Source organism: Caenorhabditis elegans, chromosome III (assembly GCF_000002985.6).
Source record: "Caenorhabditis elegans chromosome III".
Classification (NCBI taxonomy): domain Eukaryota; kingdom Metazoa; phylum Nematoda; class Chromadorea; order Rhabditida; family Rhabditidae; genus Caenorhabditis; species Caenorhabditis elegans.
The window spans coordinates 11,488,234-11,508,981 of NC_003281.10; the positions used below are offsets into that span (position 1 = coordinate 11,488,234).

The 20,748-nt window shown below is 35.7% G+C and overlaps 5 protein-coding genes across 5 annotated transcripts; 2 read left to right on the forward strand and 3 right to left on the reverse strand.

Annotated features, from left to right (window-relative positions):
- Positions 1–121: 121 nt before the first annotated feature.
- On the reverse strand, positions 122–12,514 carry nars-2 (Aminoacyl-transfer RNA synthetases class-II family profile domain-containing protein). The gene is made up of 6 exons (NM_067077.6): positions 12,476–12,514; positions 4,393–4,570; positions 3,435–3,547; positions 2,841–3,145; positions 1,836–1,947; positions 122–739 (listed from the first exon to the last, which is right to left on the reverse strand). Exons 2-6 carry the CDS (start codon positions 4,550–4,552, stop codon positions 173–175), a joined length of 1,257 nt encoding a protein of 418 aa, NP_499478.2. The 5' UTR covers positions 4,553–4,570; positions 12,476–12,514; the 3' UTR covers positions 122–172.
- On the forward strand, positions 8,596–12,484 carry Y66D12A.24 (MARVEL domain-containing protein). Its single transcript, NM_067078.7, has 5 exons — positions 8,596–8,730; positions 9,184–9,400; positions 10,778–11,078; positions 11,206–11,318; positions 12,256–12,484. Exons 1-5 carry the CDS (start codon positions 8,638–8,640, stop codon positions 12,315–12,317), a joined length of 786 nt encoding a protein of 261 aa, NP_499479.2. The 5' UTR covers positions 8,596–8,637; the 3' UTR covers positions 12,318–12,484.
- A 119-nt stretch (positions 12,515–12,633) lies between the features above and the next one.
- Positions 12,634–14,617, reverse strand: tin-10 (Mitochondrial import inner membrane translocase subunit Tim10). The gene is made up of 3 exons (NM_001382999.2): positions 14,560–14,617; positions 13,898–13,990; positions 12,634–12,899 (listed from the first exon to the last, which is right to left on the reverse strand). Exons 1-3 carry the CDS (start codon positions 14,599–14,601, stop codon positions 12,774–12,776), a joined length of 261 nt encoding a protein of 86 aa, NP_001370128.1. The 5' UTR covers positions 14,602–14,617; the 3' UTR covers positions 12,634–12,773.
- A 112-nt stretch (positions 14,618–14,729) lies between these two features.
- Positions 14,730–17,069, reverse strand: Y66D12A.21 (TM2 domain-containing protein Y66D12A.21). Its single transcript, NM_067080.4, has 5 exons — positions 16,949–17,069; positions 16,688–16,832; positions 15,769–15,883; positions 15,565–15,706; positions 14,730–14,848 (listed from the first exon to the last, which is right to left on the reverse strand). Exons 1-5 carry the CDS (start codon positions 17,032–17,034, stop codon positions 14,797–14,799), a joined length of 540 nt encoding a protein of 179 aa, NP_499481.2. The 5' UTR covers positions 17,035–17,069; the 3' UTR covers positions 14,730–14,796.
- Positions 17,070–17,254: 185 nt separating this feature from the next.
- On the forward strand, positions 17,255–20,697 carry spe-6 (Serine/threonine-protein kinase spe-6). The gene is made up of 6 exons (NM_067081.4): positions 17,255–17,356; positions 17,940–18,038; positions 18,279–18,430; positions 18,662–18,901; positions 19,974–20,554; positions 20,603–20,697. The coding sequence occupies exons 1-6, from the start codon at positions 17,321–17,323 to the stop codon at positions 20,632–20,634; spliced, it is 1,140 nt and encodes a 379-aa protein (NP_499482.1). The 5' UTR covers positions 17,255–17,320; the 3' UTR covers positions 20,635–20,697.
- The last annotated feature ends 51 nt before the right edge of the window (positions 20,698–20,748 follow it).

Consider the following 20,748-nt stretch of genomic DNA (forward strand, 5'->3'; position numbering starts at 1 on the left):
GAGCAAAATGTTTTTTTTCCAATTTGCAAATTTAAGGATTTTCTAAAAAAAATTCTGAAAAAAGAAATATTAAAACTGTGTAAAACAGTGAATTTTTAAGGGAAAAAAAGGAAAAAAAATTGCAAAAAAAAAAAATTTTTATTAAAACTATAATCCTAAAAATCCCAAAATTTCAGCACTGACAATGCCGATGCCACCGCGGAAAAGCCACCGTATCCTTGATATTCTGTACACCCAACAAGTACTGTAGCATTCTCTCGAATCCAATTCCAAATCCTCCGGTAGGCGGCTGTCCTCGCCTCCGCATCTCCAAATACCAATCAATTCCACATCCTCGACGCTGAAGCTCTTCTGCCGATTGCTCACGTAGCGATCCTCCAGCGAGTTCTCCGATTCCTGGCACAAGTAGATCAAATGATAGGGTTAGCTGTCCGTCTCGAGCCATATAAAATGGCTTTTGGCCCACTGGGTAGTGGGTGACAAAGATCGGATGATCGTCGTGAAGCTTCACCAAATCCAGCTCGTTTTTCTTCGAAAATCCACTTTTTGCCGTCACTTTTGAGCCTTTTAAAGCTAAAAGATGCACGGCTTCATCGTATCTGATTCGCGGAAATTTGATGTTTGAAATTGGGATTTTTGAGCCAATAATCGCCGTTTCTGGCTCAAGTTTCGACGAATTCAGGTATGAGATCATGTGTTGAATGTAGGATTCCACAAGTGTGCACATTTCATCAATTGTCTGAAAAAATTGAACAAATTTTTGGTCTCGAGGCGAAAATACTCAAAATAGTCTGAATTTAGAAATGAACCACAAAAAACCGAAAAAAAACCCGAAAAAATCTAAATCCAACGGCGACCAATCAGCGATTCGCTCCCCGCCCACTTTTCAACCAATCAGGTGAAGTGGGCGGAGCTCGAAGACGCTGATTTGTCGGAGATTATATTTTTTCTCGAATTTTGTTTGGTTTTTCTGAATTTCAGACTTTTTTGGATATTTTACAACAAAATTCCCATTTCCGCGACTTTTCACAAAATTTTGGGTCTCGCCGCGAAATAGGAATTGGGATTTTGCTTCAAAATATCCAAAAAAACGTTTCAAAATCTAGAAAACCACAAAAAAATCGTGATTTTTTGAATTCCCTCAAAAATAAGAGCTCCCCGACCAATCAGCGATTCGCTCCCCGCCCACTTTTCAACCAATCAGGTGAAGTGGGCGGAGCTCGAAGACGCTGATCGGTCGGGGTGCTCTCATTTTCTGGAGGGAATTCGAAAAATTTCGATTTTTTCGGTTTTCTTTTTTGGTTTTTCTGAATTTTAGAGTTTTTTGGATTTTTTTTAATGCGAAATTCCCATTTATGTTACTTTTCACAAATTTTGGGTCTCGCGGCGAAAAAAAAGAGAATTTTGTTTCAAAATATCCAAAAAAAAATTCAGAAAACCCGCACAAGAAAACCGAAAAAATCGTGATTTTTTGAATTTCCTCCAAAATCAGAGCTCCCCGACCAATCAGCGATTGGCTCCGCCCACTTTTCAACCAATCAGGTGAAGTGGGCGGAGCTCGAAGACGCTGATTGGTCGGGGAGTTTTCATTTTGGAGGAAATTTGAAAAATCTCGATTTTTTTCGTTTTTTGCGGTTTTTTGAATTTCAGACTTTTTGGGCCCCACAGCGAAAATTTAAAAAAAAAATTTTTTGCATTTTTTCTCTAAAAAATCGTTTTTTGTCGATAATTTGTTATAATAAAGGTCCCAATTTTCAAACAAAAAAAAAAGCTAGTGTTCGCTGCGAGACCCATATTTCTTCCCCTGCCTGTGCCTTTAAACACACACACAGTACCTCAACAAAAGCCACTTCGGCTTCCAACATATGAAATTCACTGAGATGTGCGTGACTCTGCTGTCGTTCGGCTCGAAATGAGGGTCCAAGGATGTAGACTCGTTGGAGACGGCTGAAAAATTGGGGAAATTTAGGAAATTTTAGGCTAAAAAGTTAAAAATTTCCAGAATTTTGACGTTTTTCGGCTAAATAATGGGGAAAATTGTTAGAAAATTTGAAAAAATCTACTTTAAAAATGCTATTTTCATCAATTATCAACTTGAGAACTACCCGACCAATCAGCAATGCGTTTCGCCCACTTTCCAACCAATCAGAAGGAGTGGATGGAGTTCGAAGGTGCTGATTGGTTGGGGAAAAGGGGGCGGAGCGAATCGCTGATTGGTTGTCGTCTAAAAATGAATATTTTAAACTAATTCTGAGAAGAAGTAAAAAAAATAAAGTTTTCATTTTCTTTTCAAAATTTCTTCCAAAAAGAGAACTCAAACTCCGCCCACTCCCTCTGATTGGTTGAAAAGTGGGCGGAGCGAATCGCTGATTGGTCGGGGAGTTCTAATTGAAAAATCACGATTTTTTCGGTTTTTTTTGTGGATTTTCTGAATTTGAAACGTTTTTTTTGGATATTTTGAAGCAAAATCCCCATTTCTATTTCGCCGCGAGACCCAAAATTTGTGAAAACTAGCCTAAATGGGAATTTTGCTGTAAACAATCCAAAAAATCAGAAGTTCAGAAAAACCACGTAGGAAAACCTAAAAAAACGAGATTTTTCGAATTCCATCTAAAAAGAGAAATCTCCCCGACCAATCAGCGATTTGCTCCGCCTACTTTTGAACCAATCGGATTAAAAGTAGGCTCCGCTCACTTCACCTGATTGGTTGAAAAGTGGGCGGACCGAATCGCTGATTGGTCGGGGGTTCTCTATCACAATTTTTTCCGTTTTCTTTTGTGTTTTTTTTCTGAATTTGAGTTTGTTTTTTGATTTTTTCTTAAAATTCTCCCAATCTTTACCTAACCATAGCCTCCAAATGAAGTTGTGAGCTAACCGAAAGGAACATTGGCTCTTCTTTGAGCCCCCCATCTCCGGCTTCTGTGGACGTAGTAGTAACCACATCAAACACCTCCCCACCGCCTTCACAATCATTCCGTGTCAATTTCGGCGTATCAATATGAATAAAGTCACGGGACATGAAAAATTCGTGAGTTTCTCGAAAAATCGCAGATCGAGCACGGAGAAGAGCCGCAAATTTCGAGTTTCGAGCTCGAAGATGCGTCTTTTTTCGGAGATTGTCGGGCGAGAGATCGTCGTAGCGGGGCTGCAAATTTTCAGGGTTTTTTTTGCCGCACAGAAAAAGAGGCGGCGCTTGATTTTGCAACTCTGTGGCGCGGTTTTTCGTCCTTTTTGCAGATTTTTTCATTAAAATTTCGGTTTTACTCACAATCTTATGAGAATTAAAATCGAAACTCTATCGAAAAAAAATCTACAAAAAAGGAGGAAAAATCGTGCCGCAAAGTTGCTAAATTAGGCTCCGCCTATTTTTTTTTGCGGCGTTGTTTTTTTTTTGTTGCAAAATTCACGGTCTAGTTTCACCAGCCAATTCCCACATTTTCATCGTTTCCAACAACTTTCAGCTGCTCGGCGACAAATTCCATTTCCTGTTGGGCTCCGCGACTGTGCTCCAAACTTCCGGTGGCTCGGATTGCACTGCCAACTCGGACTGAATAAAAAATTGTGAAAAAATTTTTTTTTCGATAAATTTATAGTTTTTTTCCTCTTTTTCCGTACATTTTTTTTTTATTTTTTGAGTTTTTTTATGTGATTTTTTGAGTTTCAAAAAATCGCAAAAAATCGAAAATTTAAAATAAATATTTTTTTTTTCGATTTTTCGAATTTATTTTCAATTTAAATTTACGTTTTTTTAAATTTTTTGGCCGCCAAATTTGAATTTTTAATTTTTTTTTTAAAATTGTGGCGCGAAATTCAAATTTTAATTTTTTTTCAAAATTTAATTTTTTTTTAAATATATTGGCGCGAAATTCAAATTTTAACTTTTTTTTCAAAAATTTTGGCGCCAAATTTGAATTTTATTTGTTTTTAAAAAATTTTGCCGCTAAATTCAATTTTTAAATTTTTCCAAGAATAATTGGCGCGAATTTAAAATTTTAATTATTTTTCAAAGATTTTGGCGCGGAATTCAAATTTTATTTACATTTTAAAAATTGTCGGCTCGAAATTTAAATTTAATTATTTTTTTTTTATCTTGGAGCGAATTTCAAATTTTATTCGTTTTAAGAAATTTTTTGATAGAAACTCAAATTTTAAATTTTTTAACCAAATTTTATTTATTTTTTAAATAATTTTGGAGAGGAATTAAAAATTTAATTTTTTTTTCAAACATTCTTGCGCGAAATTCAAATTTTTAATTTTTTTTTTTCAAAAATTTTGTTGCGAAGTTCTATTTTTTGGCGCAAAATTCAAATTTTTTAAAAAAGTGCAATTTTTCAGGAATTTCCGGTTTTTTAAACCAAATTTTCCGTAATTTTTCCATCCAAAACTATTCACTTTCTTGGCCAATTTCCTTGTTGGCAACCAGTTGAATCGGTTCTCCAGCCCGTCCTTTGTCGATTTTCACAAAGACATTTTTGCCGCTTTTCTGCACACTTTTTGCCCATCCATCCAGCGTTTTTGTGGAGAATTTCCGATAATTTTGGAGAATCCGCATATAGTTTTTTTGTGGAGTCTGAAATTTGAAAAATTAGTAGTTTTTTGTGGTATTTCAAAAATAACATGGGGTTTTTCGAATTTTTTTTGCTCAATTTTCATTTAAAAAATAATTTAATTTAATTTTCCGAGATTTTGGGATAAATCTTTTCAAATATTCAATTTTCTTTAGGAAAAAAAATTTTTTTTTTAGGTCTGAAATTAGATTTTTCAATTTTTTCCCAATTTTCCCTAAATTAATTGGAAATTTTCCATTTTTTCCAGTTTTTTTTTATTTTTAGAATTTAAATTTTTTTTTCCCATCTAAAAAGATGTCTCATGGAGATGACGTCTCGTCTAAATTGCACTTTTCCCTCCCTCCCGGCTCGCTGAGCCCATGCGCAATCATCAGATGAGCTCGCCGAGATTGACACAGACAAGGCGACGAAAAAGGGAAAGAAATGGCAACTTTTTCTCCAATTTTCTTTTTCTTTATTTTTTGAATAATCAAAGTTCCTATTTTAGTTTTTTTTTTTTTTTTTGGTTTTTTTTCAGACCTACAAGCATGGTCATATTGATTTTTTTCTAGCGAATTGTTGAAAAAATTTACCATTAATTGTTGTCAAAAAGTGTACAAATTTCTTCAAAATACCCTCTAGAATTCTCTGAATTCTCTGAAATTTGATAAAATAATTAAGAAATTCAACAAAAAAATTTCAGATTCAGTTTAAAGAAGAACAGAAAAAAAAACAAAAAATCGGAAATACTGGAATAAGAATTGGATTTATTTTTTTGGAAAAAAAAATCAAAAAGTCATCACCACTCAATTAATTTCGAATTATATCACCCGGACGCGAAATTTCACGACTTTTGCGCCGAAAATACGGTCTCGACACGACAAATTATCGTTAGAAGCAATAAGGTGTGCGCCTTTAAAGATTACTGTAGTTTCAAACTTTTTGGAATTTTTTAATCGATTTTTTTTTAAAAAATGTTTTCCCGATTTGTAAACATTCAAGTGTTTGAGTCATTTGAATATTTTTTAATCGAAATAATTTTTTTTTTAGAGTTTTTTCGATTAAAACATTACACAACCACTTGAATGTTTACAAATCGGGAAAACATTTATTTAAAAAAAATCGATAAAAAAATTCCGCAAAGTTTGAAACTACCGTAATCTTTAAAGGCGCACACCTTATTGCTTCCAACGATAATTTGTCGTGTCGAGACCGTATTTTCGACGAAAACATCGTAAAATTTCACGTCCGGGTGATATAATTCGAAATTAATTGAGTGATGATGACTTTTGGATTTTTTTTCTCAAAAAAATTCAGTCTTGAATCAAATGCTTCCGATTTTTTTTCCGTTTTGAGCGGTTTTTCTGTGCTCCTTTAAGCTACAGTAACCTTCACGCACTTTTAAAAGTGCGTGGGTGGGGGTATGGTATCATTTCGAAATTTGTCACCCACGTGGTGTCCGAGTGTCTCATTTCAGCTTGATCTGCGTAGATCTACAATAATGCGGGAGAAGAGACGCAGAGTTCTCAACTGATTTCGTATGGTTAAGAACGTGCTGACGTCACATATTTTTAGGCAAAAAACACCCGCATTTTTGTAGATCAAACCGTAATGGGACCGCCTGGCACCACGTGGTCACCGCGTAGGAGCTAACAAACTTGATGACAATTTTATATTAGAAACCTAACAAATCATATGTCAAGTTTCTCATAAAATTCTCGAAATTCTCTCTCCCGACTAATTTGATAAAACCATCTGTCGTTTTCGTCTCCGTCACACACTTCCTCTCTCTCTCTTCTCATTTCGTAATAATACATACAGTTTTTGGTCGTTTTTTCTCATTTTCTTCTTTGATTTTTCTCGAGTTTTTTGAGCCATCCAAATTATGATGAAACAAGTTGAGGAGAGTACAGGTGTGTGTGTGTGTGTTCAGAGCAAACTGAGCAAACAAAGCCCGCTACTACTACCTCTCTCAGGTGCTTCTTCTTTTTCTCGTCAAACATAGCAACTCTTTTGCCATTGGGGGGCTCCTTTGCGTGTGAAATGGGAATATTTTTCCATATTTCCGTTGCTTGTTTTATGTTTTATCATCTCATTTCATTTTGGAGCTCTACTTTTGGCTCCAAATGGCTCCACTGGGCTCCGAAAGAATTTCCGCGTGAAATTTGGTGTCAAATTTCCAATTTCACGTTAGGAAGAAGCCAGACATTTCTATATATATTCTCTGCCAATATGTGTGTGCTTCTCTTGCCCGTTTTACTCTAAAACGAGACGAGAACATGCGAGATTTCCTGACACAAAATCAGATAGAAAAGTGCGTTCTTCTTTCTTTTTTCTCTCTGTTTTTCTTTGTTTCAGCGAGCTGTGATGCTCACAAATCGTTAACTTTGCTTTTCTTTTTTTTTTGGAATTTTTTTTCCGGCAAAAAAATAAGAAGATAGCAGTTAACTTGTAAAACTCTTTAAAAATTTCTTCGAAATCCAAATTTTTTCCGAAAAAAAAACGGATTTTGCGGCACTTTGTCGGTTTGCCCCGATTTGCCAGAAATATTCAATTCTGGTAAATAGCCGGAAATTTTTGCCGAATTTCTTAACGACGGAAACACTTAAAATTGTGCCTTTTTGAAAATTGAAATTTCCAACAAAAAAAAATGTGCAAACCCACAATTTGCCGAAAATTTTCGGCAATTGCCGTTTTTCCGGAAAATTCCGATTTTCCGGAAATTTTCAATTCCGGGAATTTGCCAATTTGCTGGAAATTTCAATTCCGCTAATTTGCCGATTTGCCGGAAATTTCAATTCCGCTAATTTGCCGATTTGCTGGAAATTTCAATTCCGCTAATTTGCCGATTTGCCGGAAATTTCGATTCCGGCAATTTGCCGATTTGCCGGAAATTTCAAATCCGGCAATTTGGCGATTCGCCGGAAATCTCAATTCCGGCAATTTGCCGATTTGCTGGAAAATTTCAATTCCGACAATTTTTATAATTTTGCCGAAAATTTCAATTCCGGCAATTTGCCAATTTGCTGGAAAATTTCAATTCCGCTAATTTGTCGATTTGCCGGAAATTTCGATTCTGGCAATTTGCCGATTTGCCGGAAATTTCAAATCCGGCAATTTGGCGATTTTCCGGAAATTTCAATTCCGGCAATTTGCCGATTTTCCGGAAAATTTCAATTCCAGCAATTTGCATATTTGTGCCGGAAGTTTCAAATCCGGCAACTTGCCGATTTGACGAAAATTTCAATTCTGGCAATTTTCCGATTTGCCGGAAATTCCAATTCCGGCAATTTGCTGACTTGCCGGAAATTTCAATTCCGACAATTTGCCGATTTGCCGGAAAATTCAATTCCGGCAATTTGCATATTTTTGCCGAAAACTTCAGTTCCGGCAATTTTTCGATTTGCCGAAAAATCGTTTGAATCCACGGGTTCGCCGCCAAACACCTAACGAGACCCATGGTTCAAGGGCGGAGCGTTTTCAATTGGCCGTGGAGCGCGTTTTCACGTCGATGCGTCGAGAAAACTCTCCTTTTTCATAGTGATCGAATTTTGTCGATTAGTATCAAAGCTTGCATCAATTCAAAAATGTTGAGTCATTTTTGAGCTTTTTTCGATGCACTGAGAACTTTTCAGAGATCGAATTGTCAAAACTCGCCAATTTTCCCACTAGTGGCCGAGTTTTCCTTTTTCCAAGGCCACCTACCATACTTTAATCTCTCTCACGATTAAGTACACAGGCTTCCAGAGTTACTTTCTAAATCAATAAATATGACTCACAATCAGTCATAATATCGAGAAAAAAAAACGTCTGGCTCCCTCCAATCTTCCTCTCTTTTTCTCTAATTCTCCTCACACTTCATTCCTTTTTTCACTGATATACATACCGTGGGGGGGGGGGGGACACCGCCCTGTCATAAGTGAGAAAAAATGTCTTTATGATAGTAGGAGAACGAGGTATAGAAGGTCAAGGCGCTATCAGAAAATTGTCTGATTGCCTCCGTCTCTGCTTCCACTGTTCCTTCTCTAAGTTTCTTTGCCAATTTTTCGCTTTTTTTTTGCCTTTTTTCCACCTCTTTTTCTTTGCAGAAATGGGTAAGGACTACAATTATGGTGGTGGATATCGCCCATATGGGTATTCCCCAGCTCCGGCTGCACCATCCATGGAGATCACAATTAATCAGGTAGGTTCTGGAGCCTCAGGCGGTCCCATTACGGTTTGATCTACAAAAAATGCGCGAATTTTTGTTTCCCAACAAAATGTGACGTCAGCACGTTCTTAACGGAGGAATAACGGTTCGAACGATTTTGAACGTATAGACTCAAAATGAGCTCAAATAAACGAATTTCGTAATGAAACAGCTCAAAAATTTTTCAAAAATTTTTTATGGTGGTTCAAAATTTTGAAAAAATTTTGAACCGCTATAAAAAATTTTTGAAAAATTTTTGAGCAGTTTCATTACGAAATTCGTTTATTTGAGCTCATTTTGAGTCTATACGTTCAAAATCGTTCGAACCGTTAGTCTCCCTTTAATCATGCGATATCAGTTGAGAACTCTGCTCCCGCATTTTTTGTAGATCTACGTAGATCAAGCCGAAATGACAACACTCTGAACCAAGCTTAATTCCGTCTTCAGAACCAATCATCTGCCTCACTACCAGCTCGCTATGGGAATAGCTCTTCGGGATCGTCTCTGCCACGTCGGTGTGCTCCACCATCAGCTCCACCACCGCCACCACCAGAGTACTGTGTGCCCGATCAGCCGGGATTCAATCCGATGTGGTTTGATCGGTTCCCGAGACGTGAGAATCGGGGAATGTTCCGATTGTGTCTGGTCGAGCTGATGTTGGCTGGTGGGTTTTTTTTTTGCTTGACGGCCGTCTAGAAGTTAGGTGGCCTAGAAAATTAGAAAGTTAGGCCATGGCTGTGGGGCAAAAGGCTTCGAGATCAACTGCTGCAAGCTCCAAGAGCCCAAAAAGTCTAGATTTTGAGCCTATGAGCTTCTGGAGTTTTCCGCAAAGTCAGTGAAAAATTTCAGAGACTTGCTGAAAGCTTCAAGCTTTTTATTAGCTTTTTATAACCATTTTCGGCTATTTTTAGAGCCAAAAATTCAAGACTCATAACTCTAGAAGCTTGATCTCATTTCCAAAATGTATAGGTATACCTGTAGGTAGCCTATAGGCACCGAGTTTCAGCAAACTCTGGGCAAAATTCGCATTCTCCATGAGAAAGCAGCTGCAACTTTCATATATACAGCTCTTTTTGGAAAGCTCCGAATTTACAGCTGAACAGAGGCCAAGCTTAGAGTTTCGGGGCTCTTGGAAGCTTGAAGCTTTCTAACTGAGATCTGGAGCTCCTGCAGCTGTAGAAAAAGGCTCGTGTTACAACGAACTGACAGTTAGGCTCCCTGAGCTCTGAAGCTCTAATGCCGTGTGGTGTCAGAGTGTCCCATTTCGGTTTGATCTACAAAACAACGCGGGAGTAGAGACGCAGAGTTCTAAACAGATTTCACATGGTTAAAGGAGGACTAACGGATCGGACGATTTTGAACATATAGACCCAAAATGAGCTGAAATGAACGAATTTCGTAATGAAACTGCTCAAAAATTTTTCAAAACATTTTTATGGTGATTCAAAATCTTGAAAAAATTACACTGATTTTAGCTAAAATCACGAATTTTTCCCATTTTTTCGTGTCACATATGTCCGAAGTTGACTTTTTTGAATTGTCGTCTTTTATTACATATAGTGGTAGTTTATCTCATTTAATTTCGTCGATTAAAGAACATTTAAAGCCGATAGGTAACCAAAAATTATCGAAATTGGTTACCTATCGGCTTTAAATGTACTTTAATCGACGAAAAAGAAATGAGATAAACTACCAATATATGTAAAAAAGGGCGATAATTCCAAAAAAGCTAACTTCGGACAGATGTGACACGGAAAAATGGGCAAAATTCGAGATTTTAGCTAAAATCAGTGTAATTTTTTCAAAATTTTGAACCGCCGTAAAAACTTTTTGAAAATTTTTTGAGCAGTTTCATTACGAAATTCGTTTATTTGAGCTCATTTTGAGTCTATACGTTCAAAATCGTCCGAACCTTTAGTTCTCCTTTAAGAACGTGCTGACGTCACATTTTTTCGGGAAAAATATCCCGCATTTTTTGTAGATCAAAATGTAATGCCGAGCTTCTAATTTGAAAATTCACGGGTAATCCTTTTTTTTTCAGTGGTAATTCTTGGCGGTGGAATCTGGTGTTACCGTGACACCTCCGACTATTGCCCATACTACTCGGCAATCTGGACATCCGCGATCTACATCATCAACGCCATCGTCGGATCAGCGGCCGCCAAGATGGGAGCTCTGAACCTCTATATGGCTCACTTGACACTTTCGCTAGTCTCAGTGATGATGTGCCTTATTAGTGGAGGACTTTCAGCTAGAAACTGGGCTTTGGTGGGAACTTATCATCATCCACGAATCGATAGAGATGAAGCATTCTGCCTTTTGGGTACTCATGACACCAGCAGGTTTGTCTCGGGGGATCAGAGTGCCTCATTTCGGTTTGATCTACCTAAAAATGCGGCGGAAAAATTCCCGCATTTTTTGTAGATCAAACCAGGAAATTCCAGAAAAAAAAAATGCTGCAAATTCCAGAATCTCGTACATATTCTCGCATATGGATAAATATGACTTTGCAAAATGCCTGTGGCAGTTGAAAGTTGGAGTTGCTGTGAATTCTGTGCAATTTGTGATTGCCGCTATTGAGGGTGAGCACATTTTGAGGAAATTTCGTTGTGGAAAATAGGAAATATAGATAATTTTCCGAGATTTTACACTAAATTCCAGGTTTTTTCTGGGAAAACCCAGTTTTTTTCGGTTTTTTGGCAGAAAATTATTTAAAAAATCATGTTTTAATACAATTTTTTAATAGATTTCTACATTAAACTCAAATTTTTTGAGCGATTTTTTGTGAAATTTGATTCTAAAATTAGAAAAAATTATGGAATTTGGTGGATTTTAGCGAATTTTTTTCTGTTTTTTTCGCTAAAAAAAATCAATTTTTGAGCTATTTTCTGAGTTTTTATACTAAATTCAATGTTTTTCTGTTTGAAAAAATAAAAAATAATCAATTTTTGCAGTTTTTTTCTGTTTTTTCGTTAAAATTAAATTAATAGGCTATTTTCCAATTTTTAGACTAAATTTTATATATTTTTTAAGTGAAAAACTCGAAAATTATCGATTTTAGCGGATTTTAGCGTTTTTTCGCTTTAAAAAAAATCAATTGCTAAGCTATTTTCTGGGTTTTTAGACTAAATTTTAAGTTTTTTTAGTGAACAATTTAAAAAATTATCGATTTTAGCGTTTTTAAATCAATTTCTAAGCTATTTTCCAATTTTTTAATACAAAGTTTTAAGTTTTTTAGTTAAAAAATCTTAAAAATCGTTCATTTTGGCTAATTTCTCAGTAAAAATTGAAAATTAGCAGTTTTTCCACATTTGAGCATAAAAATTCAAGTTTTTCAATTCAAAATTAGGAATTTTAAGTCAAATTTTCTTGAATTTTTCATAAAAAATGCAAATTTGAAGTAAAAAAATGAGCAATTTCATGCTCAAAAATTAGGAAAAAAATTGGTTTTAACCGAAATTTTCTGGTTTTTCATCAGTTTTCACTGTAAAATTCCAATTTTTATAATTTTTTTTGCAGTTTTTCTCAACATTCTCTCGGCAATTCTGTGCATGAAGAGGACGTGTACATCGTGCTTCTAACAACTCTTCAATTTTCTCCAAAAAAACTCTACGGTTTCTTTTTTGTTCATTTTATGCCATATTTCTACGCATTATAGATATTTATACGTGCAAATTGTTCACTTTCAATGCTTTATCACTATTTTTTTTAGAAATTTTGGAAAAAATAAAAAACTTACAAATTTTTTAATTTCACTGGAATTGCAGTTGTAGAAGGTCTGAAATAATAATTAGAAATTATTTTTAAAAATAATAAAAAAACGAGAAAAAAATCTGAAAAAAAAGCAAATTTGAGGTGAATTCTACCGATTTTAGGCACTGAAAAATGTCAAAAAATAGCTGAAAAATCAATGAAAATTTGAAAATTTTTTCGAATTTTCCATTCATCATAATCACAACAACAAGGCAGAAAAGCAACAAAGAAAGGCTAAAAAAATCTATAAATTTTAAGAGAAAAATTAGAGAAATTTATTCAATTTATTGCTGAGCAATCTTCTGAAGAGCAGCTTCATCTCCTTGCGACATGCTTGTCAACCGTTTTCCGAGCTTCTCGTGAACATCCAGATACTTTGCAACACAACGATCCAAGCAGACGGCTTCTCCCTGGAAATTGAGAAAATTTGCGATTTTTTTTCCGAAAAAAGTGCCGAAAAACTCAATTTTTCGGAATTTTTACAGAAAATTTGTGATTTTTTCCGGAAAATTGCGTACAAAAATAAAAAAAAATCGCCAGTTTTGTTCAATTTTTGATTTTTTTTTCCCGATTTTTCGTATAAATCGGAGAAAAAATCGGTTTTTTAACAAAAAAATTTTTTTTTTAATTTTTCAACCATTTTTTAGATCTTTAGGTCAGAAATGTTCTTTTGCTTTCAATTTTTAGGGTTTTAAAAAAAATTGTTGTGAAAATTGGGTCCAAAAATTCAAAATCTCAGTGGTTTTAGAATGGAAAATGTTTATTTTTGAAATGTGAATTTTTTCAAATTTTTTAAACTTTTTCAAATGAAAAAATCAGTGATTTTTCCACTTTTTGAGCTAATTTTTTATGGTGTTCGAAAAAACTCCAAGCATACGGCTTCTCCCTGGAAATTGAGAAAATTTTTGGTTTTTTTCCGAAAAAAAGTGCCGAAAAACTCAATTTTCGGAATTTTCAGAGAAAATTTGTGATTTTTCTCCGGAAAATTGGGTTCAAAAATGAAAAAATCGCAAGTTTTTTTTTGGCAAAAAATAGAAAAAATCGATTTTTCAACAAAAAAGCTTTTTTTTCAATTTTTTGTGAAAATTGGGTCCAAAAATTTAAATTTTGATTTTTTAAGAATTTGTTTTTTGGAAAATTTCAGTGGTTTTAGAATGGAAAATGTTTTTTTTTTTGAAAAAAAAAATCAGCGATTTTCGGCTTTTTCAGCTAATTTTTCACGGTTTTCGATTTAAAAAAAATCGATTTTTTTCACATTTTTCAACTTAAAGACTATAAAAAGAGTACGAATCATAATTTTCCAGTTTTTTTTTTTTGAATAAATTTCATTTTTCTCATTGAAAATTCGCTTTATATTCTTTTTTTTCAGTTTTTTTTCTCATAAAAATCGATATTTTTCCAATTTTACCTTTGTCAATTCGGACTCTCTGAAGGCGGTGGCAATGCACTTTGCCTGACACGAATTGGTCATTCGGCGGTACATATCCGACATCATTTCCACCTGAAAAATCAAGTTTTTTTTTGGATTTTGTGTGGTTTTTCCCTTAAAAAATCATTTTTCTAAAAAAATCATTTTTCTATAAAAATTCAATTTTTCTGGGATTTTCCCCAAAAAATTCAATTTTTTTCGGAATTTTTTTCATTAAAAATTCGAGATTTCTGGAATTTTACATCTAAAAATAATTTATTTTCAAGTTTTCGATTTTCCCCAAAAAATTCAATTTTTCTCGGATTTTTCCTTAAAAAATTTATTTTTCTGTAATTCTCCTCTGAAAATCAAAATTTCTGGAATTTTCCACATAAAAATCCAATTTTCCTGTAATTTTATTTTTCAAAATCAATTTTTTCTGGAATTTTCCTCTAAAAACCCTTTTTTTTTAAGTTTTCCTCTAAAAATCACTTTTTCTGAAATTTGTGTATAAAAATTCGATTTTTCTGGAATAATCCACTGAAAAATTCAAATTTTCTAAACTTTTTTGGTTTCTTTCTTTAAAAATTCAATTTTTCTGAAATTCTCCACCTAAAAATCAATTTTCTGGAATTTTTCTTCAAAAAATTCCAAAAATTCACCTCAAGCTCCGCAACTTGTGCCATTTGTGCGTCCGTCGCCATTTTTTTTCGTCGATTTCTGTAGGGGAAAAATATACATTTTAATTAAAAAATCAACAAAAAAAAAGTTTTCAGGTACAAAAACTGGGTGAAAACCAGTGAAAAAAACAGTACAAATACAAAAATTCAAAAAGAAAATGTACAGGAATGTTCATTTAGTGTGCAATATTGACAAGAAAAAGTGAAAAAAAAAGAAAATTACAGACATCCATCGCAGGTGTAGAACGAGAAGTTGGTGTGACTGTCGAACGTGAAAAAAATAAAAATTTGAAAGAATTTTTGAAAAAAAAAGTGAATTTCAATTGATTTCCGGTGGTTTTTCAATTTTTTCTCTCGATTTTTCGATTTTCTCCGAAAAAAAAAAAGAAAAATGGAAATTTTTCGACCTAAATATTGTAGAAGGCCAGGAAATTTGAAATTTTGCATTTTTATTTTTTTAAAAAATCAAATTCCACTCAAAAATCAATTTTACTGGATTTTGGTACTGAAAATTCGAATTTTCCACTAAAAATATATAATCTTCTGGAATTTTCCACATATAAATCATTTTTATTCAATTTTTCTGAAATTTTCATTTAAAAAATCTTTTTTATTTAATTTTTCCCTAAAAATTCAATTTTACTGCAATTTTCATTTAAAAAATCTTTTTTATTTAATTTTTCCCCTAAAAATTCAATTTTACTGGATTTTGTTACTGAAAATTCGAATTTTCCACTAAAAATATATAATTTTCTGGAATTTTCCACATAGAAATCATTTTTATTCAATTTTTCTGAAATTTTCATCTAAAAAATCATTTTTTATTTAATTTTTCCCTTAAAAAATTCAATTTTACTGCAATTTCTCGTTAAAAAAATTTTTCCGCTAAAAATTCAATTTTACTCCAAAAAAATTTCTTTTAAAACTTTTTTTTCAACTATAATTTCCAAGATTTTCCAATTTTTTTTCCAAATTGTTGCTACTAATCTTATCATTTGGGCCTTCGGGCCATAATAAGCCATAGCGTAGGCCGTACCATCGGCCGGGCCCAGTAATTGTAGGCTTATAAGAATGATATCGACAAGCCAAAACACAAAGAGACCGCCAAGTGAGAACATTTTGATGAGACCTGCAACGAAAAATTCGATTTTTTTTATAATTTTCAAAAATTCAGTAGAAAATTCTGCCTACCTAACGCATAATACCCGAGATAAATCCGATCAATTCCAAAAAATCCGAGAAAAATCGATAAAAGTACTGTTGTGGTGTAGCTGACATGGGCTCCGTAATGACAAGCGCTGGGGACCTGAAAAATGCAAAATTTTGGTGAAAAATTGAAGAAAAATGCAGAAATTAGGGTTTTTTGGTCGAGAAAACCGACTGAAAATGTGCAATTTTTGGTTCTAAACTGGAAAAAAATCATTGAAAATGTGCAATTTTTGAACTAAAAACTTGAAAAATTACTAGAAAATGGTGATTTTTTGGTGCGAAAATTGAAATTTTTTTATTTTCTAGTGGAAATTTGAAAAAATCGGCTGAAAATTTGCAATTTTTGCACAAAAAATCAGGAAAAATCATTGAAAATGTGCAACGTTTAGCAAAAAAAAATTGGAAATTTGTGCAATTTCGGGCACAAAACTGGAGAAATCACTGAAAATTTTGCGATTTTTGGCCCAAAAAATTGGAAAATTACTAGAAAATGGTGATTTTTTGGCCGAAAAATTTGAAAAATCACAAAAAAAAAAGATTGGAAAACCACTGAAAATGCGATTTTTGTGCTTTTATTACAAATTTTTCAGAAAAAATAACAAATTACAGAACATTTTCAATTTTTTAATTGAAAAATTGAAGTTTTTGGTGATATTTTCCAATTTTCCGATGAAATTCGTAGTTTTTTGTTGGAAATTTAGCGAAAACTTCCTTTTCTGACTTAAATTTGTTTTTTTTTTTCAACAAATTTGTCAAATTTTTGATTACTTTTATGGAAAAAAGCATCAATTTTTGTGATTTTTCGATTAAAAAATTGGAAAAACGAGATAAAATTGATTTTCCGCCTCAAATTCTCGTTTTTTTCAGCAGATTTTCACTTTTCAGGCCAAAAAATGCGTACAGTTCGATTAAAAATTCCGAATTGATCCTTTCCAACGCATTTTATGTGCTCCGCCGTCTCACACATCACTTGAATCGAATTATCAGCGGCACATGTCACGGATTGTTGGGTAATTGTGTCCACAGCGTAGTTTTTACATAGATATCTGGAAAAATTGAATTTTTTGAGCAAAACAGTGCAAAAAAGGGCAAAATTCGCATTTTTTCGAGCAAAAAACTGAGAAAATCGCATTTTTTCCGTCTTTTTCCATCGAAAACTCACTGATTTGGGTCTAAATCATCACATTTCACAGTTGCATCACTTGCCGACACTGAAATTAGCGACAATGTGAGAAGAAGCTGACGCATCGCATTTCCACGGGCGGCCAGGCTGAAAATTTGAATTTTTTGAACTCGAGAATGTCCAAAAACTATCAATTTTGAGCAAAAACGGAGCATTTAATAATATTTAATAGGGGAAAAATTGACGGAAAAGCAGAAATCGCAAGTGCGCTCCATTGGACAGAGGAATGAGAGAGTGAGAGACGCCAGACAAGCCAGTGAGGGAAAACAGTGGAAAATTACGGTAAAAACGTGAAAAATTCCAAATTTCAAACGTTTTTCATCGAAAAATGAATCATTTTTCAATTTCAATATGAGCGAGCAACGCGATTCTCGTGGAATGCCACAGGTAAGACGTTTTTGAAGGTTTAACAGCATGCCTATGTGCCTACAAGGTAGGCGCCCATGCCTACCAGTAAAAGTAGGTATAGGCAACGTTGTAGGCACTCACTCAGGCTCCTTTGTACCTTGGCGCGACTACACGACAGGCGTTTATGCCTACAATGCAGGCGTGCATACCTATACATAGGCAGGTGCACCTTCTGTGTGCCTTCAAGGCAGAAATGCGTGCCTAAGATAGGCGTAGGCAGCTTTGTAGGCACACACAGGCAACTTGTACCTTCTGTGTGTCTACGAGGCAGGCATCTACGCCTAAAAGTGAAGGTAGGCGTAGGCACCGACGCAGGCACTTCCGTAACTTCTGCGCGTAGGCGTTCATGCCTATAGGGATCAGTAGGCACTCTTCTGCGCCTATGTACACAGTAGGCCCTCCTCGTGTCTTCTGTGTGCCTACAGGACACCTTGTCGGCACTCAAGCAGGCACTATGTGCCTACAGGCCAGACATACAAGCCTACATATAGGCATGTAGGCGTAGGCACCCTTGTAGGCGTCTGTTGCCTGAATGAATCACCTTAAACCTGCAAATTTTCAGGCTGGATTCATTATCGAACATCAAAGCAGTGACCATAAGTGGAAAGTGTTGCGAAATATCTACTCGGGACCGTTTTCAGATGTTTATGTCGTTGCGGATGTAAGTTTGAGCACAACGACACTCCGAAATTCCGATGGCTACGTGTGGCCTAGAAAATGCGAAAAATCGGCCACCAACGTAAAAGACAAGCGTGAAAAATCGGTGGCCGAGCTTTTTCTAGGCCACTTAGCAAAAACTGCTAGTGTGAGAGATCAGGCCTGCCTGCCTACCGCCTTTTTTTCTCAGACGGTAGGCACAAGGCAGGCATCTCTGTGCCTACGTGGAAGACAACATTTTCAGACAGTAACGAACGAAAAGTATGCGATGAAATGTGAGAGACAAGAAGGAAACTCTCGTCCAGTCCTGAAGCTAGACGTGATGGTTCTGATGGCGACGAAGGGTCTTCGAGGATTTCCGAACTTTGTGGCGGCAGGCAGAACTGATGTTTATAGGTACTTTGACGGTTTCGGTGCCTACTACACGTGGTGTCAGAGTGTCTCATTTCGGCTTGATCTACGTAGATCTACAAAAAATGCGGGAGAAGAGACGCAGAGTTCTCAAGCGCGACGTCACAGTTTTTTGGGCGAAAAATTCCCGCATTTTTTGTAGATCAAATCGTAACGGGGCGGAAAAAATAGCGGATTTTCGTTGTGAGACCCAACAACAAAATACACGCCTTGCAGGTACTGCATAATGCAACTCGTCGGACCGGATCTTGGTCGGCTGCGTCGAACACGTCCGGAACGCAAGTTCTCCCTTCCAACAGCTCTCCAAATTCTCGGACAAACTCTCCGACGCCTCGAGGATCTTCACAATTGCGGATGGCTTTGTCGAGACGTGAAGGCGCCGAATTTCTGCATTGGTGTCGGCGAGAACGAGTCGACCGTCTATATTCTGGATTTTGGATTCGCCAGGAAATTTGTGTAGGTTGTAGAGAACGCTGCTACTCGGGGTGGTCTCACCACGACAAATTTTTGTTAAATGCAAATGAGTGTGCGCCTTTAAGGAGTACTGTAATTGTCAACTCTTGTTGTTTTCTCAATTTTTTTTTTTTTTCAAAACTGTAATCATCAGAAAATACTGAAAAATCAATGAATATTATAATTCAACCAGTGGTTGGAAACTACAGTACTATTTAAAGGCACACGCCATTTTGAAATGTCGTGTCGAGACCCGCTACCGTATTTTCGGGGAAAAAGTCACGGATTTCTGGCTTCCCTCATGAATTGAAATGGAAGAGTTTGCCGAACTAGGCCATTTTGGTTCGGCCATATCTGGGGTAGATTTACCGCGCGTTGCGTGTCGCGTCGCGGCTCGTTTTTAGTTGTAATACTTAATGTATTTGTCCGCGTGGAGTACACGACATATTTCCACGCATTGTCCGGCGGGCGATTATCAATGGAGCGCAAAAATTCAATGAGGAAGGCCAGAACCCCGTGAAAAATGCCCAAACTTTTAGGCTATTTCACGGGGTTTTGGCCTTGCTCATTGAATTTTTAGCGCTCCATTGAGAATCGCCTGCCGGAGACAACGCGTGGGAAAGTGTCGTGTACTCCACACGGACAACTGCGTTTAGTTTTACAATCGAGCCGCGACGCGACACGCAACGCGCCGTAAATCTACCCAGACGACGATATATATAAAATCGAAAATTTCCGATTTTTTCTCCGAAAATTCGAAAAAAAATCCGATTTTTCGAGAACAGATTTCTGGCTTCCCTCGTAAATTGAAATGGAAGAGTTTGTGCCGAATTAGGCCATTTTGGCTCAGCCATATCTAGATATCTAGATATGGCTGAGCCAAAATGGCCTAGTTCGGCACAAATCTGTGTATTTCTCGAAAAATCGGATTTTTTTTTTCGAATTATCGGAAAAAAAATCTTAAAATTTCGATTTTTTTTTGGACATGGAAAACTGATAAACAATTTTTGAAGTAGCTATTATAGGATAATCTAGTCAAGAGCTAGAATTCCAGCCAAAAACTGACAATTTTCAGAGACAAGGAGGGCAAAATCATCCCGCCGAGAACCGCTGCAGCACTGATGGGAACTTTTCAATATTGTGCAGTTTCTGCCCACTCTCACAAGGACCAATGTGCACGGGACGACTTGGAAAGCTGGTTTTACATGGGTATTGAGTTGCTCAAGGGACCACTTCCATGGGCGAATATCGACGGTCACAAGAATCACAAGCAGATTGGAGAGGCGAAAGTCGCGATTCGAAGCGAGCCGCTTCGATCCGAGTTTTTCGAAGGAGTCCCGAAGCAATTTAATGAAATTCTCACGATTCTGGATCAAACGTCGTATTTCGACAGGCCAAATTACAAGAAGCTCGGTGATTTGCTGTCTCAGGCCGCCACGGAGCATCAAGTGACACTGAAAGAGCCTTTGGACTGGCAGAATAATGAGAGAATGCAGCAAAAGGCGATTTTCGTCGGGGAACTCGGAGAATCTCATCAAGCGTCGGCGAAGTTGGATGCGAAGGACAATGCGAATGAGTCGATGGATATTGAATTTGATGATATGCCACCAAAAGAGGGAATTTCTAAATCGCTCAGTGCGGAGAAATCGTGTACAAGTTGGAAAAATAATGGAAAAAACGTTGATTAAATTGAATTTATTTCAGAAAACGTCGAAACTGCGAGAACGGAGAAGTGAAGCACTAAATTGTACTACATTTATTCGATTTTTACTCGTAAATAAAGAATTTTAATTTAAAAATCACTTTTTTTGTTGGAATATCAATAAAAATCAATAAAAATGAATAAAATT